At 45.1% G+C, this 20,832-nt stretch overlaps 9 protein-coding genes across 9 annotated transcripts; 3 read left to right on the top strand and 6 right to left on the bottom strand.

Moving 5' to 3' along the window:
- Nucleotides 1–233: 233 nt before the first annotated feature.
- L199_005993 (uncharacterized protein) lies at nt 234–2,823 on the top strand (the record flags this gene model as incomplete). The annotated part of the gene is made up of 5 exons (XM_064891694.1): nt 234–305; nt 365–408; nt 470–530; nt 591–2,576; nt 2,647–2,823. The coding sequence occupies 5 exons, from the start codon at nt 234–236 to the stop codon at nt 2,821–2,823; spliced, it is 2,340 nt and encodes a 779-aa protein (XP_064747766.1).
- Nucleotides 2,824–3,211: 388 nt separating this feature from the next.
- L199_005992 (uncharacterized protein) lies at nt 3,212–4,030 on the bottom strand (the record flags this gene model as incomplete). Its single annotated transcript, XM_064891693.1, has 1 exon — nt 3,212–4,030. The coding sequence occupies one exon, from the start codon at nt 4,028–4,030 to the stop codon at nt 3,212–3,214; it is 819 nt and encodes a 272-aa protein (XP_064747765.1).
- Nucleotides 4,031–5,000: 970 nt separating this feature from the next.
- On the bottom strand, nt 5,001–5,630 carry L199_005991 (uncharacterized protein; the record flags this gene model as incomplete). Its single annotated transcript, XM_064891692.1, has 1 exon — nt 5,001–5,630. One exon carries the CDS (start codon nt 5,628–5,630, stop codon nt 5,001–5,003), a length of 630 nt encoding a protein of 209 aa, XP_064747764.1.
- A 953-nt stretch (nt 5,631–6,583) lies between these two features.
- Nucleotides 6,584–7,824, top strand: L199_005990 (uncharacterized protein; the record flags this gene model as incomplete). Its single annotated transcript, XM_064891691.1, has 2 exons — nt 6,584–6,649; nt 6,811–7,824. The coding sequence occupies 2 exons, from the start codon at nt 6,584–6,586 to the stop codon at nt 7,822–7,824; spliced, it is 1,080 nt and encodes a 359-aa protein (XP_064747763.1).
- A 1,724-nt stretch (nt 7,825–9,548) lies between these two features.
- Nucleotides 9,549–10,187, top strand: L199_005989 (uncharacterized protein; the record flags this gene model as incomplete). Its single annotated transcript, XM_064891690.1, has 4 exons — nt 9,549–9,649; nt 9,777–9,905; nt 9,980–10,046; nt 10,122–10,187. 4 exons carry the CDS (start codon nt 9,549–9,551, stop codon nt 10,185–10,187), a joined length of 363 nt encoding a protein of 120 aa, XP_064747762.1.
- Nucleotides 10,188–10,682: 495 nt separating this feature from the next.
- Nucleotides 10,683–12,587, bottom strand: L199_005988 (uncharacterized protein; the record flags this gene model as incomplete). Its single annotated transcript, XM_064891689.1, has 8 exons — nt 10,683–10,923; nt 10,997–11,075; nt 11,136–11,189; nt 11,252–11,378; nt 11,456–11,836; nt 12,073–12,205; nt 12,312–12,454; nt 12,537–12,587. The coding sequence occupies 8 exons, from the start codon at nt 12,585–12,587 to the stop codon at nt 10,683–10,685; spliced, it is 1,209 nt and encodes a 402-aa protein (XP_064747761.1).
- A 376-nt stretch (nt 12,588–12,963) lies between these two features.
- L199_005987 (uncharacterized protein) lies at nt 12,964–15,989 on the bottom strand (the record flags this gene model as incomplete). The annotated part of the gene is made up of 13 exons (XM_064891688.1): nt 12,964–13,008; nt 13,069–13,105; nt 13,162–13,308; nt 13,391–13,483; nt 13,612–13,836; nt 13,907–14,149; nt 14,228–14,387; nt 14,482–14,597; nt 14,648–14,673; nt 14,764–14,785; nt 14,845–14,989; nt 15,083–15,743; nt 15,816–15,989. The coding sequence occupies 13 exons, from the start codon at nt 15,987–15,989 to the stop codon at nt 12,964–12,966; spliced, it is 2,094 nt and encodes a 697-aa protein (XP_064747760.1).
- Nucleotides 15,990–16,787: 798 nt separating this feature from the next.
- On the bottom strand, nt 16,788–18,201 carry L199_005986 (uncharacterized protein; the record flags this gene model as incomplete). The annotated part of the gene is made up of 2 exons (XM_064891687.1): nt 16,788–18,104; nt 18,187–18,201. 2 exons carry the CDS (start codon nt 18,199–18,201, stop codon nt 16,788–16,790), a joined length of 1,332 nt encoding a protein of 443 aa, XP_064747759.1.
- Nucleotides 18,202–18,444: 243 nt separating this feature from the next.
- On the bottom strand, nt 18,445–20,575 carry L199_005985 (uncharacterized protein; the record flags this gene model as incomplete). Its single annotated transcript, XM_064891686.1, has 8 exons — nt 18,445–18,858; nt 18,957–19,033; nt 19,115–19,197; nt 19,294–19,521; nt 19,628–19,680; nt 19,793–19,961; nt 20,055–20,090; nt 20,169–20,575. The coding sequence occupies 8 exons, from the start codon at nt 20,573–20,575 to the stop codon at nt 18,445–18,447; spliced, it is 1,467 nt and encodes a 488-aa protein (XP_064747758.1).
- Between the last annotated feature and the right edge of the window lie 257 nt (nt 20,576–20,832).

Genomic DNA, 20,832 nt, shown 5'->3' with positions numbered 1-20,832 from the left:
TGGATAAGCGATTTGGGACACGTGGATTTGATTCCGTCGACTTCCGAAAACCATAAAATGTATAACTGTGTAGATAGGCTTCTTCTGCATCAAAGAGCTGTCATCGGAGAACATCCATAACATCTGCTGCCAACGCATCCACAGCATAGTCGCTTTCAATCTCGACAAATTGTGGCGCCGCGAAAGAACCTCCTTATCATCGAACGTGACTTGCGATCAGCGAATCCAAGAATATGGCCAAACGAGGAGCTGATAATCAGAAAACTAGAGAGGGCGGTGATTCCGATGAGGAGCAGGTGGAGGATGTGAGTAGTGACCAGTGACCCATCTGCGACCGTTTGCTGACGACTCTTATCGTTATCAGCCTGGTGTTCGAGATGCTCCTCTCGCCCCTGTGGAAGGTAGAGTGTGAGTTGGTCATGCAACGATCTGGGTCCGATGTATCGCTGATGTTCTTAAAAATGGACAGAATCCGAGGAATGCCTAAACGAAAAGGACTGGGAAGTACTGCACCTTCGCCTGCCCCACCTGTATGTTGAAGTGGGAGGCTCCATCTGGATGAGTGATTTGCTGATGAAATACCGCATTAGGCTCCCACCCCCAATCCTGCACCAACAGCTTCGTCCTCTTCACCATTCTCAGGATTCTCCTTCGGTTCGTCCGCTCCTGCTCCTTCAAATCCATTCGTATTTGGTGGTTCAGCGACACCTGCTCCGCCTACGGCACCAGCATCTACACCGGCCCCTGCATCTTCTAATCCATTCTCAGGATTCTCCTTTGCCAAACCAGCTGCGACACCATCTGCTCCCGCGACAACTCCCTCGACGGATGCTGCCAGACCCGCTACTCCCGCTTTTGGGTTCGGTGCGAAACCTGCTCAACCCCCTACTGCGTCTACAACATCGGATGCTGCTCCTCCGAAGCCTTTCGCCAACTTCTCATTCGGTCAGCCTGCCGCGCCCGCTCCCGCTTCCAAGCCAACTGAGAGTGCTACCCCAGCTCCATCCGCTCCCAAACCTTTCTCCTTCGGTGCGACCTCGACTCCATCGGCCTCATCACCCGCCGCCGCTGCTTCCGCATCTACTCCTGCAGCTGCATCCAAGACTTCAACACCTGGATCTACATCGACACCAACGAACAGTACGACAACAAACGGACCTTCACCTTCTCAGCCGACTCCTCCACCCGAACAAGAAGTATCCTATTACACCTCTCTTCGTGGCCTCAACAATTCCATCCTCTCTTTCCTCACCTCAACACTTGACAAAGATCAATTTGCGGATCTTTCCGTGATCCTCCCAAGCTTACTCAAGCAGTATGAAACACATCTTGATGAAGCAGCTAAGAAAGCAGGATGGAGACCGGAAGGTACGAAAACTACCTCAAGTGTAAATGGGGAGTCGAGCAAATCTGTCAATAGTACAACGCCAAGCACATTCAAGATGCCTGCTGCTCCTCCAGCAGGAGGGTTCTCGCTTCCCAAAGCACCTACTGCCAATCCTTCATCCTCGACACCATCTTTCGGTGGTTTCACACCGACTGCTACACCCGGTGCGCCTTCTTCAAGCTTCACTTTTGGTGGAGGAAAAGCACCTGCTGCTCCCACTCCATCAACAGCAGATACTCCTAAGAAGCCTTCAGCGGAAGTGACGAAGCTTGTCGAAGATGTGATTTCCGGTAAGGCAGATGAAGAGAAAAAAGAAGCTCCCAAGCCATTCACATTTGGAGCAACTTCGTCAACGTCTACACCTGATAGTAAGAAGACCACATCGTTATTCTCATTCGCACCTTCAGGACCCTTACATCCACCTACACCGGAAAGTAAGACATTCTCACCATCAGGTTCTCTCGAGAATGCTACCCCGGCCAAATTAGGTAAATTCGGTCCCGGCGGGTCTCAACCTCAATTAGCATTTGGCGGAGCGAAATCTTCTCCTGGTGTTGCTGGTGGTACTCCTGGAACTCCAGCTGCCAACAAGCCTTCAAGTTTCGGATTTGGTTTCGGAACTTCTTCGTCAACGACTGCTCCCCCTCCCGCTTCGGGTGGAGCGACATTCAGCTTCGGCAGCTCATCGAGTACCCCCGCTGCTGCGCCTACTTCTGGATCAACAGCACCGACATTTTCGTTCGGTTCTAACTCTTCTATCACATCGAAACCAGCTACGACTGCTCCTGCATTCTCATTCGGTAACTCGACTTCTACTCCTGCTGGAACTGGTACTCCATCATTCTCTTTCGGTGCTAAACCAGCTGCTACTTCTACAACAACGCCATCGTCTGGATTCTCCTTTGCACCCTACACGCCTAAACCTGCTGGCGATGCTGAAGGTGAGACGGCGGAAGGAAATGCAGACTTACCTCCTGAAAATGCCGAACCTAGTAAGAATCTAGCTGAGACTACCGGTGCAGGCGAAGAAGATGAGGATACGATTGTTGAGCAGAGAGGCAAATTGAATAAGCTAGAAAGTGGGGAATTCAAATTGCAAGGGTTGGGACAATTCAAACTGAAGAGAAGTAAAGATGGTAAGAAGAGGAGATTGTTAATGAGGACGGATGGAAGTGGAAATGTTATTTTGGTATGTCCCTTTTTATGCTTGTTTGAGCGGAAAATAGATTGCTGATTGGCTGGGATGGCACGTGCAATAGAATATGTCGGTGAACAGCTCGTTCAACCCCACGGTGGATGGGCCACATGTGAAATTCCTAGGATTCGATAATGATGGTAAACCTGTACCGTTCGCGTTGAGGGTGAAGAATGCGGAAGCGGCGAAGAAGATTCAAGAGGAGTTACAGAAGGAAGTCGATGCGATCAAGAGCGAATAGATGAATCTGGGCAGTTAGTTGAATATTCAATATTGACGATCGAGAACGGCGACAAGAAAAGAAAAGGATATAAGCAATATCCACAATATTCACCTATAAATACGGTATATGACCATATGGTTCTTTCTTGGTTATCTCATGCTTTTGTATACTATGCTCTCGTCAAAATACGTTTACCATTAGAACAATGCCAACCGTATGCATATATCGATCATATGCGCTAAATACAGGCGATATTTGTATACAAGAACCTTGGATGTTCAAATACCACGCGAATTCTGGTGTACGATTGAGGTTTTGTTTCTGGATTGCCACAGAGGTGAATGAGGTCGATATTTTACATGCGTGGGTCGTTCGCTCTTGCAGCGAGGCGCTCCTTCGATAGATCTCAAGGTTTCAGGTGTGACGTCTCTACTTCCCCCACCCAGGATCTGCCAGTGACGATCCTTCGAGGAGGAAAACCTCCTTGATAGTTATTACTGGTCGATTTGAAGCCGATGCTGGAACCATTAGTGGGCTGAATCATTGCATGGCCACTTTGAAATTGAAACTCTCTGGGTTGATTTTCGTTTCGGAGGTATCGGTGTTTGAAATCGTAGTCTGGATCAGTGATTTGTCCTGGTCGAAAATTTAAATCGGCCGTAGATGTGTTAAGAGTGTATTTGAAGTTTCTCGATTGATCTCCTTGAGCAATCAGATCAGCATGAGTGGCTTGATCCAACTGCAGGTCACCCGCCATGGTGGTTTCCCATTGGGTGTTTGACAAGGGGCTGTGATAGCTTGTGATGGCAGTAGTAATGTTGAGCGCAGCTTTGTAGCTTTCTGCAGGTACGAAAATCCTTGTGTGACAACCTCGCAGATCGTCATCGATCGTTTCTCCGTAAAGACCTTTCCACATCCTGTGCCACCTATCACCTTGAGTCTCCGCGTATGCGGAGAATCTTAGATCATCTTGTTGTCTAGGTGTATCCTCCCAAGTAGTGGTGTCATTGATGTTTTCCATGAGGGAAAACTGCCCGACGTAGATGTACAAGTCTCCGCGCCACTGCTTGTTCACTACTTCCTCTCCATTCTCGTCGACAACACTGTAGCCCTGGGTATCCAATACGGGCTCAGAGTGTGCCACGTTCAAGTCATGTGGTACAGCTTGTACCATTGACAGCTGCCCGTAGCAATTGGAACCTGGTCTAGCTGTTACGAAAGACATTCTAGATGGGCGTGGCCAAGTAAAAATCGATTGGGAGTATGTTGCAGGAATACAGTATCAGTGAGGATTATGTGGGAAGAATGAGAATACATAGGGTAAGGTAGCCTTATCGATCTTATGTGGAGGGTTTGGACATGAGCTTTTATGTCCTCCGTGGATTAGAGATCCAGCTCTTCCACTTCACTAATAGCGAAAATTAGATCCTTTGATTATGAAGTAGCTGAAAGGTTATCACTGGAAGCTCGGAACACTTCTTGAGTTGTTCCCTTGTGAAGAGCTCCACTTCCCAGTCCGAGAACGCTTCCTATAAGATATTATTCAACCTATCTTGGTTGTGCCTTTCTCTTTCAGATCCTTTAACTCTCAGGTCTTCGCGTAATCCGAACGAACAGAAGGAAGGACACAAGGTGCATTACAGACCAAGGAAATGCCAACGCAATTATTCCAGTATCCACAATCATAACATTCGAAGAGCTTGGATGGCTTACCAAGATTCACAAGTACAGCATTTCTCTTCTTTAAAAGTGGCTTCAACTGCATCAAGCCATTTTTCATCTTCTGATTCTGCTTAGAAGCTAATGGACATCATGAGTAGTGTCAGGATAGAAAGGGGTCGTAAGCTTGCGGTATACAGGATAGCTTTCCATGATTATTTTTGTTCAAGTTGACAATTTTCACATGACCTCTATCACAAACAATGGGACAGCAGTGCATATTTCCGATACTCATGCACAGTCATACACACGCTTTAGAGATCTCTGTTCCAATGGATTGATCTGTCTTTCAATACTCAAGCGGAAGACAGCTCCGGAAAGCATAGGACCAATAAGCATGAATTACAGCACCATGCCTAGGACCTAGATGCAACTAGGAGCCTCTGCTGCAAGGGCGATATGGCAGAAAATGGGTATCAGAGAGTGGCAAGATTCAGTCAGCTGACAGCGTTGAGATATTAGCTGACAATCAGTACTTACGGAATTACCATCTCCACTTCTGTAGAATAAGGGTGTCCCTCTCGCATACGATTGTGAGGGAAACCCCCTACTTCTTTGGTAGACTTACAAGATCTAAAACCTGTACTTTGTCCTTCTTGAGGCTGGGTGACAGCATGCCCAATTTCGAAGCGGAAAATGCGGTCGTGAGCATAATACTTCTGTGGCAAATTACCGAGACTCGCTTCAGATAGATCAACCGAAGAAGTAAAATTTTTGAGGCTGGAGTTCTGGGCCTTCGCTGCAGAGACGAATAAAGCTGTACGAGCGTCGCGATCCATGTCGATATATCCGGCAGTGCAAGGTACTTCCTCGTTTTGTGTACCAGTGCTGGCGGGATCATCGACAGAGATCTGGCAAAGAGAGCTTGCTTCAGGGACGAAAATACCAATTGATGGTTTGTCCGTAGCATTATCATCAATGGTCCGCCCATAGATACCTTTCCAGACTCTCTGGGGCCCATAATACACTTGAGCAGAGGGCTGGATGTCCAATAACTCATCATTGCTGTCCCTAAGATTAGACCTATTTGAGGATGTGATCAAAACCTCTACAGTCCGTCTGATGCAGTTGGTTCCAGGATTATGAGTGGTGATTTCGGAAGCCATGTTTCTGTTGAGAGACCGATCAAGTTAGGAAAGCAAAGTTGCTTGAGCATCAAGGCTATAGATGAGACAAAAAGTCGACGTCTTTTATACTCTGAACGGTACGTCAGTAGAATGCCTGACTTCTTGCTGACTTATTGAATGTATATGTTGCACCGCGTCCTCCAGAAGACCTCGACAAAGGTTGTCATCACTACTATTTTTCCGGCCACACGAGCTCCTTTGTCCATCAAGTCCCCATTGCAAATGCCAGAATCGAAAATGTCGTCTCGTATGATCTTATCTTTTGTCTTCTCGTCCCTAGGCTCTGCAGTTTGCTTCCTGTTAACTGTTCTACCTTCGTAGTTCGTAAACACTTTGAAGTCCAGGCCTAAGAAATGCTTCTGCACAGCCTTCAGCTTAGACCAAGGTGAAGACAGTCTTCGGCGAGGTAAAATCGAAGCCTGTATGAATGGAGGGGATGAAATCACCACTGAAGAGAACGATCCGCTTTGTACTTGTCGTTAGGTGGTCTTTGGATGATGCAGTATCATGGAGGGGCTTTGCAAGATTGAGACAATCATCTACTACGGCAGTCACTTACCGTCGTGTTCCAGCGATGTACTCTTGTACTCCCCATTTCAGTGTGGGAAGTTAATCCTTTCCTGGTGAAGATCTTCCTGCTTGTGCTTTGATGATTGCAGTTCTTTGAGTGCTATGTCTTGGATGTGATTGAACTAACGCACAGACCGTTGATTTTGGCAGTCGGTGTGTACTGTATATTCTCGTCCGTGCGCAGTGTCTCGATGATCAAAAGCAATCTGTCAGTTCCTTCTTCCTCATCGCTCTACTCAAGCTATGTATTTCCTCATTATATCCATGTTTTCCTCTTCTCGTGTTTCTTCTCATTTTTTCACCTTTCCACTACCTACCGATTCTATCGCTATCTCCAGTAGTTCTCAATGTTCCATGACAAGATGCAACAAACAAAAGCGTTCGCTTTGCCCAGAGGCAGTAGTGCTTCTAGAATGTTTGAGAACAGAGTGAGTCATAGTCTTTACCTTCTTCCTTCCTTTCCTCACATGGGTATTCTTCTGGTTTTGCCAGGTGTCGTAATGTACCATTTGGCTTCGTTTTGAATATCGACCACAATCATTGATCTTTTGTATGAGATGAACAGCTGATATACATCTTACGACAACAGGATATTATCAGCCGCATCGCCTCTTTCGCCGATACTCCCACTCAAGCAACCTTGATGAGGGTATCTTCCTTATTCAACGATACCACTCCTCTCTTCCTATATCGAGAAATCACTTTCACTAGAAGATCCTCGTCCAAGTTCTTACAAGGTTGTGCAGAAGACTTTGACATTCTCGAACGTAAACTCGCCTATTGTCAATTCACCAAGATTATCGTTTTCGCTGATCTTCCTTCCCCTCGATTTTACCTTTACGCAAGAGATTTATACGATGTCTTCAAAAGTATGGGATCACCTTCCTTATTATTTCCTCAAGTGGACAAGATAATTTTTTCCGCTTGTTCGATCACTGAATTAGGGGTATATAAAGACAAGCATGAAATCTCCCATCCTTTCCTCGAAATCCTTCCAAAGTTGACCCAGCCCAGTCACATGTGTGCCACCTGTCCGATCTTCACAGCAGCCGATTGTTCAGATTACATACGAGCATTCGTTCCTCGTCCGCCACAGGAAGATCCGATGTTTGGTGTTCGCTGTTTCGCATTTCTCGGAGATCGAGTGATCCCGCATGAAGTCTCGGAGCTCTGTTTTCTTTTTCAGGGCTCGGTACATTCTCTGATTCTGCATCAAGTTGGAACAAAACTTAGACTTCCGAGCTATTTCCCGGTGACGAAAGTCTTCTTCAGATCGTGCGCTTGTGAGGGAGAATGGTGTGAAGACAATCCGATAGAATGCCAGTCTCATACCGGACAAGCGGGTAGAAAAAATCAACTATTAGCTTTAACCTATGGAATGACAAAAGATCGTTCCATCACAGCTACCCGAGGCTTAGAAAATATGACGCAAACAATCACACTGGTTAATCCTGTGTTATGGAGAGATAGCAGAAAAGCTAGAGAGGAACTCGGGGATTGGTTGACTGCTTCGGTCAAAGGATGGAAGGAAGAGTACATCAGCATGGAAGGTTGGGATGATTCGAAAGTTTGTACTTGCTGTCAAAGCAGAGAGGGCTCTTAGGATGTGTGAAATGTGAGTCTGGCCGATTTCTTGTCATCTTTGAAATAAACTAATGGTGTCCGATTTACTCGATCGCTGCTGTAGCTGTTCCTGCTGAACTGGCCTGACACTCAAAGTTTCTGTTTTCCCATGCGTACAATCCGTGTTTATGTCCTTTCATATGAATGTTGGTAGCTCCATACATATATATATATATATATATCTGTCAGTCATAAATCCATCATGTCATGTATATGCATTGCCATATGATTTACATTGAACCATTCGCCTCAAACCCAACCAGCCATGCCACATATATACATACATACTGCAATAAGACATTTGATTCCGCTCGATCGCATCGAAAATCTTTCAAAGGTAAAAGATGATTTTCAGTCCTTTCCTCCTTTCTCTTTCCTCTTCTTTCACATGCAACATAGGTTCACAAATCTCAGTATCATCATTCACCTACACAGCTGATACGTATCGACAATTGGACCGACGTTGCTAGACTTATCAGTCCTTGTTTGAGGGTCGTCAGTGGACTCTTACCTTGACTTCCCATAGTTTGGACAAACATTTCTTTCGATAGATCAAATCATCATGTATACCTATACTTTCACTCCTTCAGCTCAAGCTACACCACACATAATGATACACTTCACATCTCTGGTACGCTCACAGAAACCAGTCTGACTATCATTTTATGCTCGCTGTGACCATTCAAGCAATCTGCTCGCTGATTACACATCCTTTGTGAACCGGAAGTATCACCTCGACTAGAGCTCTTTTGATACGTTATAGAACCGGTACCGACTTCAGCAGGTCTAGAGTACTGATGTGATACTTATAAACATATATCTCTATCCTTTCTTTAGCACACTCGACTTTCGTACCCCTCCTTATCAGCTCGCTCTCGCTTAGCATGGTTGTCATCCCGCCATATGCGTGACTCGAAGAAACACCTCGACAGTCTAAAGGGGAGTTCTAGACTTCACGGGTGTAGTAGCTCCGAAGTACAAGGGTTAGATCAGGATGATACAAAGGAAAGGAAGAATGATCGGTCATGGAACGTCGTACGTCTATTAGTGACTTCGCTACCCGAATAATCTCAATTCGATCCAAAATCGAATCGATCCATATCCAGATTTATCTTTTAGTACCCGATACTTCCAGGTTAGGATCGCGAGTTATAACGGAGTTTGTTCGGTCTAGTTCGTTTTAGAAAGGGAGTGGATAAGAAGTTTCAAGTACCGCTTCTCATCCAACTCCGAAGTATGTCAACTGCTCCGCCAACGTGTCATCGTCACGTACAGTATACTTGTTTGTCGAGTCGCTGCACCATACGTACCTACGCAGCAAGTCTAGGTGGTGTGTACAGCATCTTAACAATTCGTCACGTTACGATTATCATGAAAAGAAAAGAGAAACGAAGCAAGAGGCGCTTTAAACGTAAAGTCTAAAACCTCAGCTTGCTCATCTTTGTTGAAGTACCGCAAAGTCAGTCCTAGTCGTACACCTATATAACATCAGAAAACGGCGGTATCTTTCGCCAGTAAAGGCGAAACCCAAGGAGGTTACTCTCATAAAAAGAAAATACCCATACCGCGAATATCCCAATTAAAGATCATATATTACCGCATCAATCTTGATATTATACCTACTGATACCACTTGATAACCCTGATCGAACACACTAAACCTGACAAATTTGCTGATCAAGTTATATCTGCGCTGAATCTAAAAATGCTGAATTTCGGCCAGAATGGGGGTGGAGTGCAGATGGAGATGGCAAATCTGAAAGCTGCACCAGTGTTAAATCCGAATTACGGTATGGTGATAAAGTAGTGAGTTTGAGTTTCAACTTAGGACTGAAGTTCAAATGTCCACTTGACACTCATCCTACTAGACTCTCATTACTGACACATGGCCAGGCACTAACCGGACGATCGATACTGACCTTGACTAATTTAGTCTAGATTGCCTGAATCGTCTGGCAGACTACCTGTTAAGTCGAGGAGCCACAGGGTTAGCACCATGGTTGATGGAAGTGCAGTGGTTATTGACTTCCTTACAGAAGAGGACGTATCATAGAATGCCATTGTAAGTGTATATCCCAAGCATGGACCACATCCTATATATTCCGTAATCCAGCTGACATCAGAATTGGACCACAGAACACCAATAGAGAGAACATCGATCATATCGTTTGCGTCCTACTGGCGTAGGAGGACTGAGCCACCAGTGAGTGTCATCTACCAAAAAAGACTGCTTTCCCCTATCATGGCAAATCAAACGCTGATTCCCGTGCGCGCGTAGTATTTGATGGGTAGACCAGAAGCTCAGCTCGTCTTGATAGCATTGACGGAATTTGCAATGCATTAACCCAATAGACGGTGCTCACGACTAGATCCCGAAGAAGAGGTTGGCCAAACCACAAATGGAACAACCATCCAATTTCAATCCGAAAAAGAAAAAGAACAGGTGGACTAACCTACTGCCTATGAATGTCGTAGATCTATTGATATAAATCCTCTCCGATTTTTGTATACCACATAACCCCGGAACAATGCAAAATGTAAGATGATGCCATGTCTGAACACATGATGCAGAATGTCTAGTCGATGCATCGTTGTACCTGCGATTATGAGCAATTGAACGGACATTTATGATAATGTGGCATCTCATTCGTATTGTATGTATGCGAATCTATCGAGGTATTCACAGCGAGTCGTCATGCGCCATCCCAACATTCTTGTTCCTTCATGAGGGGTGTTTTGAGAGCTTAGAGGAATGTACCTAGACTGTATAACCCAAAAGAATTGAAAAGAGGTGCATCAGTCATATTGTCCATGGGCTTGACTGTCGACTGTCATTATACTATACACGAGAAGAAGAAGATGGAAGGGAAGTATACACTATTCCCACCAATACTGCCGACAAGGCGACTACCACACCGCTTCCGATCAAAGTGGAAGAAGACCATTTAGGGAAGTTCGAGCTCGAACTGGTCTTCTTCCGTAACTTCTTTGGTCTGGATCTGGCGGTAGAAGATATACGAGATAAAGGAGTAGAGTAAGAGCGAGAAGAAGAGGATAGTACTAACCCCATTTGTTTGAGACTGTAGTAGTACATTGTCAGCTTCAAATGTATATATGAAGATGATTGAGAAGTGAGAGGAAGTGCACACTTACCCTCGGATGTAGAAAGCATCCAAAGCCTTTTCTACTTCCGCTTCGTTACCGGCAGGTACGCCGTCGAGGGTGAAAGTGGCTATGAGAAGGCGTCATAAGCGATTACTGCAGGCTAGACATTCACACATTGATGGCTTACCGGAAGTAGAGGACGATCCCTGATCCAGAGTCAAGGTCATTGTACCATAATGATCTGCTCAATCACGTCGACTTATCAGCTGGGATTTTGACTTATGTCAGTCCTGAATAGCTTACCTGAGGGCCAGCTTGGACTTCGGACTTGCCAAGTCTGCACTAATCTCTTGGGAGCTTCTACCGAGATGATCTTTCCTCTGACGTTACCACCGAAAAGTTCGTATGGAGCATCGGGCGTGAGATTGATCTATACAATAAATCGTTATTTTGATGAGCCTAGACTATAATCATTGAGGACTGGCAGCAACAGCTATGGACACTTACCTTAGCAGCTGATCTACTCCACATGGGCACCTTGTTCTCATCCGTCAACAGACCCCATAAATCTTCCGCCGAGGCTTGCAAGTCTGCTTTCTGCTCTACCGTCACCGTCTTTCCTACATCCTTCTTTGTCTCCTCCACTTTCTTCTCCGCTTCTACTGGTTTCGCAGGTGGTGCAGGGGAGTATGAGGACGAACCTGGTTGAGGGGTGGATGTACCTGAAGGTGCCGGTGAATCATCCGCTGATGGATTACCGTAGGCTGCTAAGAGGTCGGCTCGGAATGTGTTGAGTTTGGAAGTGAGGACAGGAGGGAAAGAGGATTTGATGTGGGATAGGAGTTCTGACGATGGTCCGGATGACGATGAGGTGACACGCCATTCAAACTGTGTTGAATAATCGATCAGTACAAAAAGAACGAAAGATAAGGCGCATTCCAAGTTGTCCAATGGTGAGGCGTAGATGTGATGTACAGGTGGAATAGGGGATGGGGGATGGGTACGATAGAAAGGCGATGTGAATGTGAACAAGATTGGGTGATGGGGCGAAATGACTGGGTTTTGAGAATGAAGCAGATAGTGTAGCGGCAGTTTGATATGATGTAGAGCACATCAACACTTACAACGTAGTCTGACAAACCATCGATAGCTTCATGGCTGACCTCCGGTATCTTCAAGGTACCTTCGACATCACTTCCATCTCCAGCTTTACCCGTCCATTTAGCTTCTACCTCGAGGTCGTAGATCGTAAGTAGTCTAAAGAGCAACGTGCATTAGCCAGAAGCAGATGGATATACCGCTCGTACGCCGGTGAGAACTGTACTTCACTGTTTCGGGCTCTTGCAGTATGAATTTCACTCACTTTCCTTTACGTTGACCCAAATCACAATCGCCCGAAACACTTGTAACCTCTACAATCTCAGCCGAAGCAGGTCCATGCTCGACTTTCAAGCCTGGTAAGGACTTCTTCACCCAGTCCTGTGCGAAGGGAGCGCAATTCTTGTTCTATATACACCAACCACGCATGTCAACAACGTCTATAGGGGAGATAGTCGAAAGTTGAAAGACAGAAAGCGAGTGGACATACCCTCCAGTGATAAGTTTGCTGATAAGCGGTCAAAGGTTTTGGTTCTCCCATTTTCGTTTTCTAACAGACTTGTATGCTGACCTGGTATATTGATTATATGCAGGATTTAGAAGGCAGATGCAAGATATAACAGGATGAAATATGAGATATGGGATGGACCTTGTTCCCAACAGGTAATGACGATGAGATTCCAGAAAGATCCAAAGTCACGTGATCAAACCGTACGGTGGTGGTGGTACCCTTCTCGGTGACGATGGCGAGCATAAGCCCCGGTGAGATATGTTCATGCATGCCATGTACTATCCTTTTTGCTCCCAAACCCTGTGAAAATGTAGACATTGATCAAACACAGAGTGTATCTCTTTTGGGGATATGGAAAACTTCGATGACTCGTAGCATTATGTCTGGCGGTGTACCTATGATCCGCTCAGAACGCGGTTCTCCCCGTCTTCGTATCCTTGAATACCCCAGCCTGAAATTTCCAAACTTTGTCAGCTAGCCAAGGCATATGCACAGCAGATCATACACTCACTTGGCCCAGCTTACTGATGAAGTCAAGTAACATGGAGCTATTCACGATCAATGTCAGCCTCGGAGTATGAGTCTTCTTCTTTTCTGTACTCACTCGCATCCGGGATAGGCAATAAAACTCATGGAGAGAGGGTGCATTTCCTCTACACCCGATACAAGAGATCTGAAAGGTACGTGACCAATTGGTACGACATATTCTGGTGCACCAGAGATTGAAGCTGGTGCATATGCGAATAACGGACTGTATCAATGCGATGTGTGTGAGTATAGTACAATATCAGTGGCACCACGTTGAAAAGGCTCCATGAGAAGGTGGCGCTCACTTCTTTCGCTTTGGAATAAAGCTCTCACTGATATTATTCAGTTTTTCCTCCCTGTATACAGGCAGCTTATCAAGGGGGAATGGATCAACGTAGCTAAAATGATCTCAACTATGTCAGCTTGAAAGTCCTTGCTATCGAGATCTCCGTAGAGAAGGGAGAGAGGGAGGTGAAAGGGGAGAGAAGGGAGTAAAAAGGGAGGGGTTAAGCTTTCTCGCACTGACATAGTTTTCGAACAAGTTTCTTCATCTCTTCCAATCATCCCATTGAACCATTCCGCCGTAAGCTCCTGTCTTTCCTTCATCTTGTCAAAATCTTCGTCTGTCCACGGATCATCTTCCATAGCTTTCCATCGATCATGGAATTTCGTACCGACTGGAGGGAATCTCCCTTCATTTTGGGATTTGTACCACTTGAGGATCGTCTGTCCGAGGTATTTAGATTGCCATCTAACGACGCCCACAATGTGTGCTTTCAGTCTCAGGCTCACTTGGGAGTTTAGTAGACATGTTGACTCACGCAAACATCGTCTTCTTGAACATGTCAACCGTCATGAAACCTCCGTCATCCGGGTGTTTATGCGGATGAGTGGCAGTCTGGTTAATCATCTTCACTTTCATCCCCAAGGTTTTCTCGATATCTCGTAATGTCTTTACAACGATCGACCGGATGTTTTCGGGCATACCAGGAAAGTCGTCAGAGGGGACCAAGAGAGTTTTGGGAAGATGATTATGTCTTCGATTAGCTTGTGAGTCAGAGTACCTACATATAACACAAAATGTCAGGAGCCTTCAGATGCGTGGAGTGAAAGATTTGATATGAGCTGTTGATCAATCTTACCATACATCCAATATCTTCTTAAACTTGGCAGGAGATCCCGTGAAAATACCAGGAGTATCCGTCCATTTCAGTAGCTGTACAACCCCATCAAGATTGATAATACCTTGTGTGGGCTTATTACCGTAAAGTCCTGCTACAGCTGCCGGACCTCTTACAGAGCCTACAGTATGTCAAGGGTGATATCCAACCAATCAATCAACCAATCAGTCAGATGCGGTGGTCCGTATGGTAGTTGTGAGGGACAGTGGACTTACCAGCGGTATCTGATCCAACGGTGAAATCGAGCCAATCGTAAGCTGCCATAGCGCAAGCAGGACCAGAGGAAGATGAACCGCATGATTGATATAGATCGCCTCGAGGTGAGAATGGGCTGTAGTGTACCAATCAGACATGTAACTGTGGATACGTACAAACACTTACTATAGATGATCGTATGTCTTTTCGATCTGTGATATCCAATCAGTATATACATTATAGCGAGACTTACACAACCAGTAAAGGGGGTTCATTTCGTATTGTGCCAAATCCAAACTCACCACCATTCCACTACTAGCGTATCTACATAAACGATATGAATCAGCATAAAGGTCCCCAGATTACGAACGAATTTAACTTACGCCACTGTTTTAGCCTTTCCTACGATTACTGCACCTTCATTTTGAAGCTTCACAATGGACGATGCAGTACTGTTCACAGTTCCTCTCCAAGACGTATAGGTCCTGGATCCAGCAGTGGTAGGAAGACCTTTGATATCGTATATATCTTTGTTTTTTTTTTTTTTTCATTTATCCAATCATCAATCAGCCAAAATTTTGAAATGACACACAGAGGATGGAACGGAATGAAATAACATACCTTTTACCCCCACTCTTTCGCCTGCTAGAGGTTTCTCAGATCCAATGGGGTATAATCTGGAAGGTACAGGTATCATCTGATTCCCAGATTCATCCACCTTCCCTAAAGCTTTGTACGTTCCCAATTCGTCATACAGGGGATATACACCGCTGACAAATGTTCTATAATAATCGGCATACAGTCTATACACCGGAAATAGATCAATTTCGTTCCCGAATATTTGTGATCTAGCAAGGTATGGTCCAGCTGTTCTATCTGGTAGAGATCCAGAGGGGACAGTATGAATGGATAAAGAAGGTAAACCGGTTCCTGGACTAGATAAGTTGATCTGCAGATTTCCGTCCAGTATCAGTATCTTCGTATCCATCTCTCTCATCAGATAAACAAGTGCTGAAATGTCAATATTGAACTTGGTAGATTTATCTTCAGGGTGAAGAAGGACGGTGTTGAAGAATGATTGGGTAAGTACGTCATCTTGTCGAAGGTACGATTCGATCAATGGTCGCAAGTGTTGAGAAGTGAATATACCTTCGTCAGGCTTTGAGACTGATACAACAACGATTGGAGTGAATGTTTCTCCTATGGGTAGGGTAGTAGCAGTTCTTAGTGTGCATGATGGCTGGTGATATGGGGTGAAGTATTGTATATCATCTAGATCATACTGCAGTAGTACATAACACATCGTGAGCTACTGCATTGATATCCTGTAGGAAATGGACTGGATTAGACATACGAAAAGAACCTTTTCTGTAGATACTTTGAGCCCTTGTTCGCTAGTAGGCACGTGTCCGGTAATGGACTGGTAAGTATCATGTAAGAATAGTTGATCGTGATCGACAATGGGAGTGGCAACAGCGAACCAGGTTGTCATGAAGACAGAGCTGAAAATTATATATCCCAGCCACATCGTGTTTGGGAATACGGCTGCTCGATGGAGATTGTGGGGAGTGTACTTATAGTAGGCTATGATAAAGTTGTGAAAGATAACCAGAAACGATCAATCTGTGAAGTTCGATTATATATACCTTGTAGCAGTAACCCAAACAGCATTAGGAATCTTGCGAAAGCCTCTGTGTCGACTTCGGAACAAAGTTCGAAATCAGAGATCCTTTCTTCCAAAACGTCATTCAAAGGAGCATCATTTCGAGGTGTTACAGTACTCGTTTCAGTACTACATGTTCAACAGGAGAATTATGACGCATGCCACGTTCGTGACAGCCAGTATCGTAGAAGCTCGATAGATTCTGTTGCGAACTCATGGTTTGCCCCACTTGAACAATTCCGGTAGATACGACTGAAGCACCTGCTGTGAATCGCTCGATATCGTCCAAGGCTCGACTGTCATTGCTGCAATGCAGGCTTCGACATTGAGTAGTAGCATGAATCACTCCGAGGATGGTTATGGAAATAATATCTATCTAAATACATTTACGGTTATTCGGTACGGTTGATATAAAAGCTAATATAAATTACACTCGATGAAGGTAGACAATGAAAGCTATCTGTTGTAGTAGGATGCGGCTGTTCACATGGACGGTGTTGGCCATGGGTCGAATTGAGATCGGATAGTAAAGAAGATTGGTGGAGATATGAATGAGAGCATCCGGTACCAGGTGGATCTATTAGGGCAACGGAGTCAGTCAGAAGGAATTGTGCCAAAACAAGCAGATGAAGAGATGAGCCTCACCCTCCAGTATGATCTTTCTCATTGGATTCCTTCCTTGGTGAAACAACAAGGACAAGGTGACAGTTGACTTGATTTCTGAACATCGACTGGATGTCCTGCATCCGATCCGTTCGCCTTTTCGAACATCTTGTCCCAGTCTATATCTTCCATCTCGGCATCCGGAACTCCTATGATCATTTTGTCAAAATCATATTCCCAATAGATGGTATCATCCAGATCTCGCATCTGAGATGCCCTGGTCATCTTGTTCACTCTAGGACATCTCTCATGAAGCGCTGTTGGTCGATCGGCTGGAGTGTAAGGCGCTAGGAAGAGAGTGTGATCCATTTCACATGGCGGACGCTTATGACTAATGATATTGTGAAATGTGATGTTTGGAGATTTCTTGGATAACGTAAGTCGTTCATTAAAATGGACGATCAGGTCAGGTAACACAACGTTGACTATCCTCTTGAACCTCCTCGTACACATTGATTTGAAAGAGGAATTGGAAAGCAATTCGACGTCCGGTCTGCTTCGTCGTAAGATATAGTCGTCGTAGTCATCTTCGTCATACGTAGGCGAGGTGATACATAGATTCTTGATACGCCCTAACATTGGAAGAACTCCGAAGAACTGATCATCAGCTATATCTTCTAGAGGGATGAGGTGCCGATCTTGCCAATCTGCACAGTCTTTGAGGCATTTGCCAGTGATGATAAGAGTTTCGAATTTGGGGAAAAGACGACGCTTGTGCTTTCTGCATTCGCGTCTAGCCCATCCACGAAGATCTTGGCACAGCTGGGTCGGCATTCGCGTCGTGAGAGTGATGATTCGAGTAAATTTGAATAAGGCGAGTTTACGTTTTTCGGAACGGACAGTAGGATAAGCATATTTATTTGTAGGCGTGTGGCTTTGATCGATTTCTTCTTCATCCTCTGATTCCATACGAACATCAGGCCAACGTAGCTTGATTGGTCTGCTTGCCACGTGACTAGATGTTGGACCATCTGCCATAGGAGGTACCCTGGTCCTTTGACATCCTGTTGATCTTGGTAACCCAACAAAGAGCTTGTCCGCGTTTTGTCTCGTGATGGTGATATGAGAGTATAATGTAGGAGCGGCCAGGCGATAGGTAGTTTTGCGTACACCCATAAGGTTACCGAGGGTGGATTGATCAGCGAAAGAGATGATGAATGACAGAATTTCGTTTGGAAGATGTCCGCGAAATTGAGAGATCGACTCTTCTTCATTATCAGCGGTAGGAATAACAACAGAAGAAAGAGTGAGTTTTGGATCTGGTCCGTGGAGATGGGAATAATTAGATGGTGAGAAAGATGTGGCCGCGGGGGCTGGCTGGAGGTATGATGCGACCGTCAGCACGAGGAAGACACTCAGTTACTTTACTGAGGGAAAGGTAATAAGGATGGGAACTCACCTGATCGAGACTCATCTTGGCTTATCGAGTGCTGAAGTTGGTTGTTGAAGAATGGGATGTCTGCTTGTATGAATTCAGATGAAAGCAGAAAGACGAGAATAACGAAAAGAGGAACAAGAAGAAGAAGGAAGAATGATAAATGATGAATGGATGGGCATCATCATCTACTCACGGATCTTCCCCCACAAGGTCGAAAGCGATCCGTGCGTCCCATAGATCGATATACGATACATACTGTATTCCTCTAAGACAAATCTATTATTGCAACCTCTTCCCTTTCCTCTCCGTCAACCCCATCCCATTCAAACTCTGTACTCCCTTCAGCCCCAATCCATACCCATATCCAGCGCCATTCCCATTAATCATCCTTTCCCCGCTCCTATCTCGCCCCACGGCGACCTCGAGCCATCTCACACCTTCCAGCGCATGACTTGCCAGCCAGAATATAGGTAATCTCAATTCGAATCCTGAAACCCTTCTTTTCCCACTTCTCAATGATGAAGTAGATGTCAGACCACCTTGATTAGCGAAGAATGGATCGTTGAGCGACATCTCGCCTGATATCGGGGAAGGAGGTAATGAGGCATGCGGAGAAGGTGTAGAGGGGAGTAAGGTCGATGAAGAGGAGGAAGACGGGGAAGGAGGTTTGGCTTGGATAGCTTGGAGGACGAACTGGATGATGAAAAAAAACAAAGAAAAAACAAATGGAGGTATCAACTTTTATCCGACATTTGTGTACGAAGTGTCGAGATGACTGAAACGATACTTACGAATGGATAGATTAGAGCGAATATCGCCATAGTCACGAGAGGAGGACCGAAGGAAGTCAAGAATGTAGCTGGGAATCCTATGTAGGGATACAACATCAGCGACTGCTCGTATGGATCGTTGAACGAATTATTATAGCTGATCGATTTAAATCACTTACCAAATCCAATCATGTATGCTGTCCTATCTTGCATGTAACTGATTCTGTGATCCAGAGGCCAATGCTTGGAGGTGAAAGTCCATCTACAAATCAACCCCAACAGTACTAATCAGCATTTACTTCATTCTTTCCGGTGCAGTGCAACAAAGCATAATAACTGTATTGAAGATTTGACTCACTCAAAACAGTAATACGCATCAATCACACACATATACGTAAAACTCATCCATCTCCCAAAGAAGGGTATCAACCCGATCAGTCTCGATATCAAGGTGAAATCGCTAATTAACAATATACGCGTGATCGCTTGAAACACCTTTGCGAATGGTGCGGAAGTCGAAGTCTGCGTTGATGAAGGAGGAGCCGAGGTGGTTGGGGTTGATACGGGAGAGGGTTGGAATCGGTGTCTGGATGAATTGCAGATCGTTAGTACTATCATTGCAGATGGTATCGGAGTTTAATAGGAAACGAAGACAGTGTATGTCAACTGTGCTGAGTTTTATATCGACTTACGAAGGATGTAAGATTGCCTGAGCTCGTTTTGATATCGATGGACCCCATGAAGCCTGCACATCAAATAAAGATCAGTCAGCATCCCAAATACAATTGATACAATGTTCAACCTATCAACGATCATGAACAGGTACATAAAGATGATCTGGGTATGGGTTCACTCACATTGATCCAGAAACATACGACGAATACCGGCCAACTCAACAAGAGATTATACCACATACCCATTTTCTTCGTCTTACTCTCCATCAACTCCGATACGGGATGAACGAGGAAGGGGGAGAAGAATAGTGATCCGAGGGATAATGAGATCAAAGAGAGGATGTTGATTAAGCTATTCACAAGCACATATATATTAGTCAGACAGTTAGTTGTTAAAAAAGATATAATCTGCATGATGATTACAGCACGGTAGAAGTTGACTTACGTAGACTTCAATACCAATGTCCTCAATTCTCTATCACTATATACCACAACATCCGCCCATAGAAGTCAGCCCACAAACCAACTAATATCTCAAAAGTGATATCGAATCACCCACCTCCAAACCAATTCCCAACTCCTTTCCAACCTCACTGCATCCCTCAACCCCATCCGCAAATGATCAATCATCCCTCTGATTCTATTCCCAATATAATGTCCATCCGTCCAATCTCCCCCGCCATAACTCTGAGTATACCCCCCATCCAATCCAGGAGAGTTCAACCCTCCTCCTGGGCTGTACGAGTTGATCCCACCAAGATTCAAAGGTGATGCCTGCGGTATACTATATCTCGGTACATTCCTGTTCGCACTATTGTTTGTAGGGTAGAGATTGGCAGATTGCCGACGTAGGGGCGTATATGCCTTGTTCGTAGTTGGATTGACATTGGTTGGTCTTGATGATGAAGGAGAGGATGAGGACGAAGAGGGAGGAGGGGGAGCTGCACCGGGTCGTCGATGTAGCATTTCGATATTATCCTCTTGATAGCTGTTGAGTACCTCAAGTGTATATCGCTGTGGATGTGAATGTGAATGTGGATATGGTTATGAGTGTAGTGTTGGTTTTGATTCGATAGTGTCTGCGAGACGCTGAGTGGTTTGTGAGAAACGTTCGAATGTTTTCAGCGCGTCCAGTCACGCGTCACGTCATTCACAGATATTCATATCAGATATCAGATATCAGATACATTCCTCATCCAATTCCAATTCTCAATTCTCAACTC

This window comes from Kwoniella botswanensis, chromosome 1 (assembly GCF_036426115.1).
Source record: "Kwoniella botswanensis chromosome 1, complete sequence".
Classification (NCBI taxonomy): domain Eukaryota; kingdom Fungi; phylum Basidiomycota; class Tremellomycetes; order Tremellales; family Cryptococcaceae; genus Kwoniella; species Kwoniella botswanensis.
This window is presented reverse-complemented; position numbering and strand designations above follow the sequence as displayed.